At 42.1% G+C, this 12,139-nt stretch overlaps 1 protein-coding gene across 2 annotated transcripts in view; it reads right to left on the reverse strand.

The window, feature by feature from the left end:
* Positions 1-12,139, reverse strand: part of PCNT (pericentrin) — a 470,255-nt gene that overhangs the window by 338,384 nt on the left and 119,732 nt on the right. For both annotated transcript variants that reach the window (XM_053698889.1, XM_053698888.1), the window contains one exon: positions 7,137-7,349. In XM_053698889.1, coding sequence (XP_053554864.1) covers positions 7,137-7,349 — 213 coding nt within the window. The remainder of the gene's footprint in view (positions 1-7,136; positions 7,350-12,139) is intronic.

Below are 12,139 nucleotides of genomic sequence, written 5' to 3' on the forward strand. Positions count from 1 at the left end.
CAGTGTTATCACTCCTTGTACGCTTTACTTTTCTCAAATCAATAAAGATTAAAAAATAAAATAAAAAAAAAGCAATGTGTGACTTTAAATCAAAGTAACTAACTAAAACAGATAAAATGCAGAATAGTTTTTAACTGCAGGGAAATCATTGTATGACATTAATAAGTTTATTTTTTCCTTTCTGACTACATAACAACCGGTAGACTGAAAAGACTTGACGCAAGAATAGCCAAGTATATGCTACTAAAGGAAAAGCAGATAGTGTGTTCACATTGTACATTAAGAAGCATAACAATTTTAAAATATTTTGCTGCATGAAATAAGTTACATTAAAAGTTAAATGATTTTTAAATTAACAGGAAGTACATACTTGTGCATAGCACACCCTCTTTGGAGAAATGTGATACATACAACTCACACAGCTCAACTTGGTGATGCCATAAAACTCGCAAGTATAAAATGAAAAACAGAATTTATGTTTACCTGATAAATTACTTTCTCCAACGGTGTGTCCGGTCCACGGCGTCATCCTTACTTGTGGGATATTCTCTTCCCCAACAGGAAATGGCAAAGAGCCCAGCAAAGCTGGTCACATGATCCCTCCTAGGCTCCGCCTTCCCCAGTCATTCGACCGACGTAAAGGAGGAATATTTGCATAGGAGAAATCATATGATGATACCGTGGTGACTGTAGTTAAAGAAAATAAATTATCAGACCTGATTAAAAAACCAGGGCGGGCCGTGGACCGGACACACCGTTGGAGAAAGTAATTTATCAGGTAAACATAAATTCTGTTTTCTCCAACATAGGTGTGTCCGGTCCACGGCGTCATCCTTACTTGTGGGAACCAATACCAAAGCTTTAGGACACGGATGAAGGGAGGGAGCAAATCAGGTCACCTAGATGGAAGGCACCACGGCTTGCAAAACCTTTCTCCCAAAAATAGCCTCAGAAGAAGCAAAAGTATCAAATTTGTAAAATTTAGTAAAAGTGTGCAGTGAAGACCAAGTCGCTGCCTTACATATCTGATCAACAGAAGCCTCGTTCTTGAAGGCCCATGTGGAAGCCACGGCCCTAGTGGAATGAGCTGTGATTCTTTCAGGAGGCTGCCGTCCGGCAGTCTCGTAAGCCAATCTGATGATGCTTTTAAGCCAAAAAGAGAGAGAGGTAGAAGTTGCTTTTTGACCTCTCCTTTTACCAGAATAAACAACAAACAAGGAAGATGTTTGTCTAAAATCCTTTGTAGCATCTAAATAGAATTTTAGAGCACGAACTACATCCAAATTGTGCAACAAACGTTCCTTCTTTGAAACTGGATTCGGACACAAAGAAGGCACGACTATCTCCTGGTTAATGTTTTTGTTAGAAACAACTTTCGGAAGAAAACCAGGTTTAGTACGCAAAACCACCTTATCTGCATGGAACACCAGATAAGGAGGAGAACACTGCAGAGCAGATAACTCTGAAACTCTTCTAGCAGAAGAAATTGCAACCAAAAACAAAACTTTCCAAGATAATAACTTAATATCAACGGAATGTAAGGGTTCAGACGGAACCCCCTGAAGAACTGAAAGAACTAAATTGAGACTCCAAGGAGGAGTCAAAGGTTTGTAAACAGGCTTGATTCTAACCAGAGCCTGAACAAAGGCTTGAACATCTGGCACAGCTGCCAGCTTTTTGTGAAGTAACACAGACAAGGCAGAAATCTGTCCCTTCAGAGAACTTGCAGATAATCCTTTCTCCAAACCTTCTTGAAGAAAGGATAGAATCTTAGGAATTTTTATCTTGTCCCAAGGGAATCCTTTAGATTCACACCAACAGATATATTTTTTCCATATTTTATGGTAGATTTTTCTAGTTACAGGCTTTCTGGCCTGAACAAGAGTATCAATGACAGAATCTGAGAACCCTCGCTTTGATAAAATCAAGCGTTCAATCTCCAAGCAGTCAGTTGGAGTGAGACCAGATTCGGATGTTCGAACGGACCTTGAACAAGAAGGTCCCGTCTCAAAGGTAGCTTCCATGGTGGAGCCGATGACATATTCACCAGGTCTGCATACCAAGTCCTGCGTGGCCACGCAGGAGCTATCAAGATCACCGATGCCCTCTCCTGATTGATCCTGGCTACCAGCCTGGGGATGAGAGGAAACGGTGGGAATACATAAGCTAGTTTGAAGGTCCAAGGTGCTACTAGTGCATCTACTAGAGTCGCCTTGGGATCCCTGGATCTGGACCCGTAGCAAGGAACCTTGAAGTTCTGACGAGAGGCCATCAGATCCATGTCTGGAATGCCCCACAACTGAGTAATTTGGGCAAAGATTTCCGGATGGAGTTCCCACTCCCCCGGATGAAATGTCTGACGACTCAGAAAATCCGCTTCCCAATTTTCCACTCCTGGGATGTGGATTGCAGACAAGTGGCAGGAGTGAGTCTCCGCCCATTGAATGATTTTGGTCACTTCTTCCATCGCCAGGGAACTCCTTGTTCCCCCCTGATGGTTGATGTACGCAACAGTCGTCATATTGTCCGATTGAAACCGTATGAATTTGGCCTTTGCTAGCTGAGGCCAAGCCTTGAGAGCATTGAATATCGCTCTCAGTTCCAGAATATTTATCGGGAGAAGAGATTCTTCCCGAGACCAAAGACCCTGAGCTTTCAGGAGTCCCCAGACCGCGCCCCAGCCCACCAGACTGGCGTCGGTCGTGACAATGACCCACTCTGGTCTGCGGAAGCTCATCCCCTGTGACAGGTTGTCCAGGGACAGCCACCAACGGAGTGAATCTCTGGTCCTCTGATCTACTTGTATCGTCGGAGACAAGTCTGTATAATCCCCATTCCACTGACTGAGCATGCACAGTTGTAATGGTCTCAGATGAATTCGTGCAAAAGGAACTATGTCCATTGCCGCGACCATCAAACCTATTACTTCCATGCACTGCGCTATGGAAGGAAGAGGAACAGAATGAAGTACTTGACAAGAGTTTAGAAGTTTTGATTTTCTGGCCTCTGTCAGAAAAATCCTCATTTCTAAGGAGTCTATTATTGTTCCCAAGAAGGGAACTCTTGTTGACGGAGATAGAGAACTTTTTTCTACGTTCACTTTCCACCCGTGAGATCTGAGAAAGGCCAGGACAATGTCCGTGTGAGCCTTTGCTTGTGGAAGGGACGACGCTTGAATCAGAATGTCGTCCAAGTAAGGTACTACTGCAATGCCCCTTGGTCTTAGCACCGCTAGAAGGGACCCCAGTACCTTTGTGAAAATTCTTGGAGCAGTGGCTAATCCGAACGGAAGTGCCACAAACTGGTAATGCTTGTCCAGAAAGGCGAACCTTAGGAACCGATGATGTTCCTTGTGGATAGGAATATGTAGATACGCATCCTTTAAATCCACCGTGGTCATGAATTGACCTTCCTGGATGGAAGGAAGAATTGTTCGAATGGTTTCCATTTTGAACGATGGAACCTTGAGAAACTTGTTTAGGATCTTGAGATCTAAGATTGGTCTGAATGTTCCCTCTTTTTTGGGAACTATGAACAGATTGGAGTAGAACCCCATCCCTTGTTCTCCTAATGGAACAGGATGAATCACTCCCATTTTTAACAGGTCTTCTACACAATGTAAGAATGCCTGTTTTTTTATGTGGTCTGAAGACAATTGAGACCTGTGGAACCTCCCCCTTGGGGGAAGCCCCTTGAATTCCAGAAGATAACCTTGGGAGACTATTTCCAGCGCCCAAGGATCCAGAACATCTCTTGCCCAAGCCTGTGCGAAGAGAGAGAGTCTGCCCCCCACCAGATCCGGTCCTGGATCGGGGGCCAACATCTCATGCTGTCTTGGTAGCAGTGGCAGGTTTCTTGGCCTGCTTACCTTTGTTCCAGCCTTGCATTGGCCTCCAGGCTGGCTTGGCTTGAGAAGTATTACCCTCTTGCTTAGAGGATGTAGCACTTGGGGCTGGTCCGTTTCTGCGAAAGGGACGAAAATTTGGTTTATTTTTAGCCTTGAAAGACCTATCCTGATGAAGGGCGTGGCGCTTGCCCCCAGTGATATCAGAAATAATCTCTTTCAAGTCAGGGCCAAACAGCGTTTTCCCCTTGAAAGGAATGTTAAGCAATTTGTTCTTGAAAGACGCATCCGCTGACCAAGATTTTAGCCAAAGCGCTCTGCGCGCCACAATAGCAAACCCAGAATTTTTCGCCGCTAATCTAGCCAATTGCAAAGTGGCGTCTAAGGTGAAAGAGTTAGCCAATTTGAGAGCATGAATTCTGTCCAAAATCTCCTCATAAGAAGAATCTTTATTGAGCGCCTTTTCTAGTTCATCGAACCAGAAACACGCTGCTGTAGTGACAGGAACAATGCATGAAATTGGTTGTAGAAGGTAACCTTGCTGAACAAACATCTTTTTAAGCAAACCCTCTAATTTTTTATCCATAGGATCTTTGAAAGCACAACTATCTTCTATGGGTATAGTGGTGCGTTTGTTTAGAGTAGAAACCGCCCCCTCGACCTTGGGGACTGTCTGCCATAAGTCCTTTCTGGGGTCGACCATAGGAAACAATTTCTTAAATATAGGGGGAGGGACGAAAGGTATGCCGGGCCTTTCCCATTCTTTGTTTACAATGTCCGCCACCCGCTTGGGTATAGGAAAAGCTTCGGGGGGCCCCGGGACCTCTAGGAACTTGTCCATCTTACATAATTTCTCTGGAATGACCAAATTCTCACAATCATCCAGAGTAGATAACACCTCCTTAAGCAGAGCGCGGAGATGTTCCAATTTAAATTTGAATGTAATCACATCAGGTTCAGCTTGTTGAGAAATTTTCCCTGAATCTGAAATTTCTCCCTCAGACAAAACCTCCCTGGCCCCCTCAGACTGGTGTAGGGGCACTTCAGAACCAATATCATCAGCGTCCTCATGCTCTTCAGTATTTTCTAAAACAGAGCAGTCGCGCTTTCGCTGATAAGTGGGCATTTTGGCTAAAATGTTTTTGATAGAATTATCCATTACAGCCGTTAATTGTTGCATAGTAAGGAGTATTGGCGCACTAGATGTACTAGGGGCCTCCTGTGTGGGCAAGACTGGCGTAGACGAAGGAGGGGATGATGCAGTACCATGCTTACTCCCCTCACTTGAGGAATCATCTTGGGCATCATTTTCTCTAAATTTTGTGTCACATAAATCACATCTATTTAAATGAGAAGGAACCTTGGCTTCCCCACATACAGAACACAGTCTATCTGATAGTTCAGACATGTTAAACAGGCATAAACTTGATAACAAAGTACAAAAAACGTTTTAAAATAAAACCGTTACTGTCACTTTAAATTTTAAACTGAACACACTTTATTACTGTAAATGTGAAAAAGTATGAAAGAATTGTTCAAAATTCACCAAAATTTCACCACAGTGTCTTAAAGCCTTAAAAGTATTGCACACCAAATTTGAAAGCTTTAACTCTTAAAATAACGGAACCGGAGCCGTTTTTATATTTAACCCCTATACAGTCCCTGGTATCTGCTTTGCTGAGACCCAACCAAGCCCAAAGGGGAATACGATACCAAATGACGCCTTCAGAAAGCTTTTTCTATGTATCTGAGCTCCTCACACATGCATCTGCATGTCATGCTTGCCAAAAACAACTGCGCAATAGAGGCGCGAAAATGAGGCTCTGCCTATGATTAGGGAAAGCCCCTAGAGAAAAAGGTGTCCGATACAGTGCCTGCCGGTTATTTTACATAATTCCCAAGAATAAAATAATTCCTCAAAGCTATGAAGTATTAAAAATGCTTATATATCAATCGTTTTAGCCCAGAAAATGTCTACCAGTCTTAAAAGCCCTTGTGAAGCCCTTTATTCTTATGTAATAAAAATGGCTTACCGGATCCCATAGGGAAAATGACAGCTTCCAGCATTACCAAGTCTTGTTAGAAATGTGTCATACCTCAAGCAGCAAAAGTCTGCTCACTGTTTCCCCCAACTGAAGTTAATTCCTCTCAACAGTCCTGTGTGGAAACAGCCATCGATTTTAGTAACGGTTGCTAAAATCATTTTCCTCTTACAAACAGAAATCTTCATCTCTTTTCTGTTTCAGAGTAAATAGTACATACCAGCACTATTTTAAAATAACAAACACTTGATTGAAGAATAAAAACTACATTTAAACACCAAAAAACTCTAAGCCATCTCCGTGGAGATGTTGCCTGTACAACGGCAAAGAGAATGACTGGGGAAGGCGGAGCCTAGGAGGGATCATGTGACCAGCTTTGCTGGGCTCTTTGCCATTTCCTGTTGGGGAAGAGAATATCCCACAAGTAAGGATGACGCCGTGGACCGGACACACCTATGTTGGAGAAAATACTTCTCATTTTCAGCACAGAAACAGCTGTTAAAAACAAAGCACTAAATACTTTGGGGGGGTTTTCTTTAAAATGACCAGTAAATACAGTAGATTTGCATAATCAACACATACATGATAAAAAGACAAATGCACTAGCGCTTAGTCTGAACTTCAAATGATGCTTAAGATTAATTTCTGACAAATTTCAAATAAGTCTATTTCCACTCCCCCTGTATCATGTGACAGCCATCAACCATTCACAAATGCATATACGTATGTTATGTAAATTCTTGCACATGCTCAGCAGGAACTGGTGACTCAAAGTGTAAATATAAAATTAATGTGCATATTTTGTAAGTAAGTAAATAATTGAAGTAAATTGGAAAGTTGTTTAAATTTGCCTGCTCCAGCTGAAAATTGAAAGTTTAATTTTGACTTGTGTCCCTTTAATGAAAGTTTCTAGTGGTGTGCACCAATTATCCATTGGTATTTTTTTTGTCATGTAACAGGCAACTGAAAGTACCTGTTTTTGGCAATGAAAATCTAAATTTTAGTTTACATATGAAATATCCAATAGGCCCATTTCACGGGCAAACATTAAAATAATTTGAGAATACATGGGATATGCAAAACACTGAGGATAAAAGCTACAATTTAGACACAAGAAAATTAGATGGGTCTTTGGTTCTCATGGATCATCAAAATCTATGCTCTCACAGCTTCATTTTACCTTACACACATATTTTTGTAATCACCTTTAACGCTGATGGACATGGTTACAATAAAGACACATTTCTCACCCATTTCAACATCTTGCACATTGCCAGAAAGGATCTCCTGCAACTTCAGTAAAACCTCTTTGCTATACCCAAATACAGAGCTTTCCTGGGTCAAGATTTTCAGCTGTTCGTGGGACTTCTCTAGCTCCACAGCCAAAAAATGCTCTGCGTTTTCTTTCCCTGATAAAACCTCTTCCATTGATGCTTTCTCTGCAGTAAAACCATTAATGAGACCTGCAGACAAAGATCATAGTAGTTGAAAACAGACAAGATTTGGAGAGAATACGTACACAAAAAAAGAAAAATTTATGCTTACCTGATAAATGTATTTCTTTTTTGACACGATGAGTCCACGGATCATCTTAATTACTAATGGGATATTCACCTCCTGGTCAGCAGGAGGCGGCAAAGAGCACCACAGCAGAGCTGTTAAATAGCTCCTCCCTTCCCTCCCACTCCAGTCATTTGACCGAAGTTAAGGAAAGAAAGGAAAAGCCAAGGTGCAGAGGTGTCTGAAGTTTACAATAACCCATAACCTGTCTAACAAGAACAAGGCGGGCCGTGGACTCATTGCGTCAAAAAAGAAATACATTTATCAGGTAAGCATAAATTTTCTTTTTTATGACACGATGAGTCCACGGATCATCTTAATTACTAATGGGATTTAATACCCAAGCTACAGTACACAGATGATACGGAAGGTACAAGACAGGGAATGTAAACGGAAGGCGCCGCTGCTTGAAGAACCTTTCTCCCAAAAGCGGCCTCAGCCGAGGCAAAAGTGTCAAATTTGTAAAACTTTGAAAAAGTGTGGAGAGGACCAAGTTGCAGCCTTGCAAATCTGTTCCACAGAAGCTTCATTCTTGAATGCCTATGAGGAAGCAACAGCCCTCATGGAATGAGCCCTAACCCTCTCAGGAGGCTGCTGTCCAGCAGTCTCATATGCAAAACGTATGATACTCTTCAGCCAAAAAGAAAGAGAAGTAGCCATAGCTTTCTGTCCCTTACGTTTTCCTGAGAAAATCACAAACAAAGAAGAAGACTGACTAAAGTCCTTAGTCGCCTGCAGGTAAAACTTTAAAGCACGGACCACGTCCAAATTGTGCAGAAGTCGTTCCTTCTGAGAAGAAGGATTAGGACACAAAGAAGGAACAACAATCTCCTGATTAATGTTCCAATCAGAAACAACCTTAGGAAGAAATCCTAATTTAGTACGTAGAACTACCTTATCTGAATGGAAAATAAAAAAATGAAATGGTAAGGAGACTTGTACTGCAATGGCGATAGCTCTGACACTACGAGCAGAAGAAATAGCAACAAGAAATAAAACTTTCCAAGATAACAACTTAATATCTAAGGAATGCATAGGCTCAAACGGAGCTCCTTGAAGAACTTTGAGAACTAAATTAAGACTTCATGGAGGAGCAACTGGTTTGAACACAGGCCTGACAAAAAGATTGTACATCTGGGACATCCGCCAGACGTTTGTGTTACAAAATAGATAAGACCGAGATTTGACCCTTTAGGGAACTCGCCGATAAACCTTTCTCCAAACCTTCTTGGAGAAAAGACAAAATTCTAGGAATCCTAACTCTACTCCATGAGTAGCCCTTGGATTCACACCAATAGAGATATTTACGCCAAATCTTATGGTAAATCCTTCTAGTTACAGGCTTACGAGCCTGAATCATGGTCTCTATGACAGAGTCAGAAAACCCCCGCTTGGATAAAATTAAGCGTTCAATCTCCAAGCAGTCAGCTTCAGAGAAACTAGATTTGGGTAAAGGAAGGGCCCCTGAATCAGAAGGTCCTTCCTCAACGGAAGTCTCCAAGGTGGCAGAGATGCCATCTCCACCAGATCTGCATACCAAATCCTGCAAGGCCAAGCCGGTGTTATGAGGATCACGAGGCCCTCTCCTGTTTGATTCAAGCAATTACCCGAGGAAGAGCAAACTTAGGAAATAGGTATGCTAGACTGAAGTTCCAAGGAACCGCCAGAGCATCTATTAGCTCCGCCTGGGGGTCCCTGGACCTCGACCCATATCTCGGGAGCTTGGCATTCTGTCGGGATGCCATGAGATCCAATTCCGGTTGACCCCACTTGAGAATCAGGTTGGAGAAAACTTCCGGATGGAGTTCCCACTCCCCCGGATGAAAGGTCTGTCTGCTCAGGAAATCCGCCTCCCAGTTGTCCACCCCTGGGATGTGGATCGCCGATAGGCAACAAGAGTGGGCTTCTGCCCACTGGATTATTTTGGCTACCTCTGTCATCGCTAAGGAACTCCTTGTTTCTCCCTGATGATTGATGTAAGCCACTGAAGTTATGTTGTCCGACTGGAACCTGATAAACCGGAGTGAGGCTAACTGGGGCCAGGCCAGAAGAGCATTGAAGATCGCTCTCAGTTCTAGAATGTTTATAGGAAGAACAGACTCTGACTGAGTGCAAACTCCCTGAGCTTTTAGGGAGCCCCAGACTGCTCCCCATCCCAGAAGGCTGGCGTCTGTTGTCACAATCGCCCAAGATGGTCTGCGAAAGCAGGTTCCCTGGGAGAGATGATCCAAAGACAACCACCATTGAAGAGAGTCCCTTGTCTCCTGCTCCAGAGTTATTCGAGGAGACAAATCCGCATAATCTCCGTTCCATTGCCTGAGAATGCTTAACTGCAGAGGTCTGAAGTGGACAGACGAAGGTGTTCTAGTTTAAACCGAAAAGTTACAACCTCTGAATCCGTCAGAGGCAATAAACTTTCTGAATCTGAGATTTCACCCTCAGATTCTACAGCAGTACCCTCCTCTTTGTGTCCTTGGGAGGGTACCTCCAAAACTGCAACAATTGCATCAGAACCTACTGAATGTCTGGTTTTCCTCTTACGTTTGCCCTGCAACATTGGGAAAGCAGATAATGCATCAGAAATTGTAGAAGACATGAGGGAAGCTATGTCTTTTAAAGGTAACTCCAGTGGGAGCTAGAGCGGAAGTGCAGGGCACTACTTGTGCGGACGGTAAAGTTTGGGACTCTTGGGGAGAAAGCTGCGGCATATTTTGAACCTCGTCAGACTCTTGGACAGCATCCGCCTTAGAAACATTTTGCTCAGAAAAAAATATTTTCCCTATAATTTAAAGTCCTCTCAATACATGAGGGACAGAAAGGGATTGGTGGTTCCACATTAGCTTCAAAGCACAAGGAGCAAGCAACATTTTGTAAGGCCCCTTGGTCCATACTTGTTCACAATTGACCCAATTCAATAAAAAAAAAAAAAAATGTTTACATCTGTGAAAAGTTTAAAAAACAAACAAAAAAAAACCGACGTTACTGTCTCTTTAAATTCAAAGCGTTAACTTTTTTAGCTTAGATTTGCATTATCAAACTACCAATATATGGGCAAAAACAGAACCTCTGCACCACAGCTACCGTGCTGAGGTGCTCCTACCTGACAGGCTAACGGATGGTTTATACCCAGTGTGTCCGCTCAGCGCTGCAACAGAAATTTTCAATCCGGAGCTAGAAACGCATACTCTGCACGGACCATGCGTTTCTAGACAGCACTTCAGGAAATGTGTTGCAAATGTCTCCCCGACCGAGTCTGCTTATTATTCTTATGCTTAAATAAAGTGAAAACCACCAGAGCCAAATAGTGATCCCCAGCCCCAGTGCCTGCACATAAATGCTGTCGCAATACCTCTCCAGACTAGGAGAGTTTTTAGTGTCCCAACATAAGTGCCTCTTCTATCCCTGTGCACTTAGTAACGATAATGGTGTGCTTACTCCTTTCTGAGTCCCCCCAGAAAATATATAAAGTAGCACTTACCTTTACTTCTGCCTGACAGCAAGGCAGCTCACAGGTTTAAGAGGTCCTCTCCCTCCCATCGACCTGTGGAGGAAAAAGCATGCTGAGTAATCTTTACCTCAGACTAAGGCAAACAGGGCAGCAAGAATACATGGGAGGCGCAGTGAGAATTATGTCCCACAAGTTCCCATTGCTCTAAAGCCACCAAAGCTCTACTGAAGAGACTGATATGGAATACGGCTACACCCTAGGACAAAGCAGCACAATCTTGTACCACTTTGAAAATAATAAACTCTTAAATGAGAATCTTTTCTAACACTTCACTTTACCACATCCTATTACTAATGTAGGCAAAGGGAAAGACTGGGGTGGGAGGGAAGGGAGGAGCTATTTAACAGCTCTGCTGTGGTGCTCTTTGCCGCCTCCTGCTGACCAGGAGGAGAATATCCCATTAGTAATTAAGATGATCCGTGGACTCATCGTGTCAAAAAAGAAATAAAATTATAAAAAACTTTTTACTAGCACAGTTATGGAAATTATTTTTAAGATTAAGACTTCTTTCTGACATTTTAGAGATTCAATTTTTTTCTGTTTCTTAATGCAACACATTTTAGCCTAACGTTTAAAATCAATCTGCTTCTGTATTAGACTTTTATGCTATGAGTATGGTCACATGATAAACAGGTAGAAAACTAGCCTATTAAATTGACACCAGACATATGAAGGGAGAAGCAGACATAATGTTTCTTAATAAAAAATGTAGGGATACAAATGCAGCTTACCACAAACCCACTATCCAGGGTGGATACAAATTATTTAGCTTTTTGAGGAAAAATCTCTCTTAATATAGTCTCTATTTAAGTAGTTTCTATTTAAAGGGACATGAAACCCAAATTTTTTCTTCCATGATTTAGATAGAACATGCATTTTTAATCATCTTTCTAATTTACTTCTATTATCTAATTTGCTTAATTCTCTTGATATCCTTTGCTGAAAGGCATATCTAGATAGGCTCAGTAGCAGCTGATTGATGGCTGCACATAGATGCATCGTGTGATAGGTTCAACCATGTGCATTGTGATTTTTCAGCAAAGGATATCTAAAGAATAAAGCAAATTAGATAATAGAAGTAAATTGGGATGATGTTTAAAATTGGCTTCTCTATCTGAATCATGAAAGAACATTTTTGGGTTTTATGTCCCTTTAAGATATTTTATAACACAAAAGGTTATTCAT

Source organism: Bombina bombina, chromosome 1 (assembly GCF_027579735.1).
Source record: "Bombina bombina isolate aBomBom1 chromosome 1, aBomBom1.pri, whole genome shotgun sequence".
NCBI classification, from domain to species: Eukaryota; Metazoa; Chordata; class Amphibia; order Anura; family Bombinatoridae; genus Bombina; species Bombina bombina.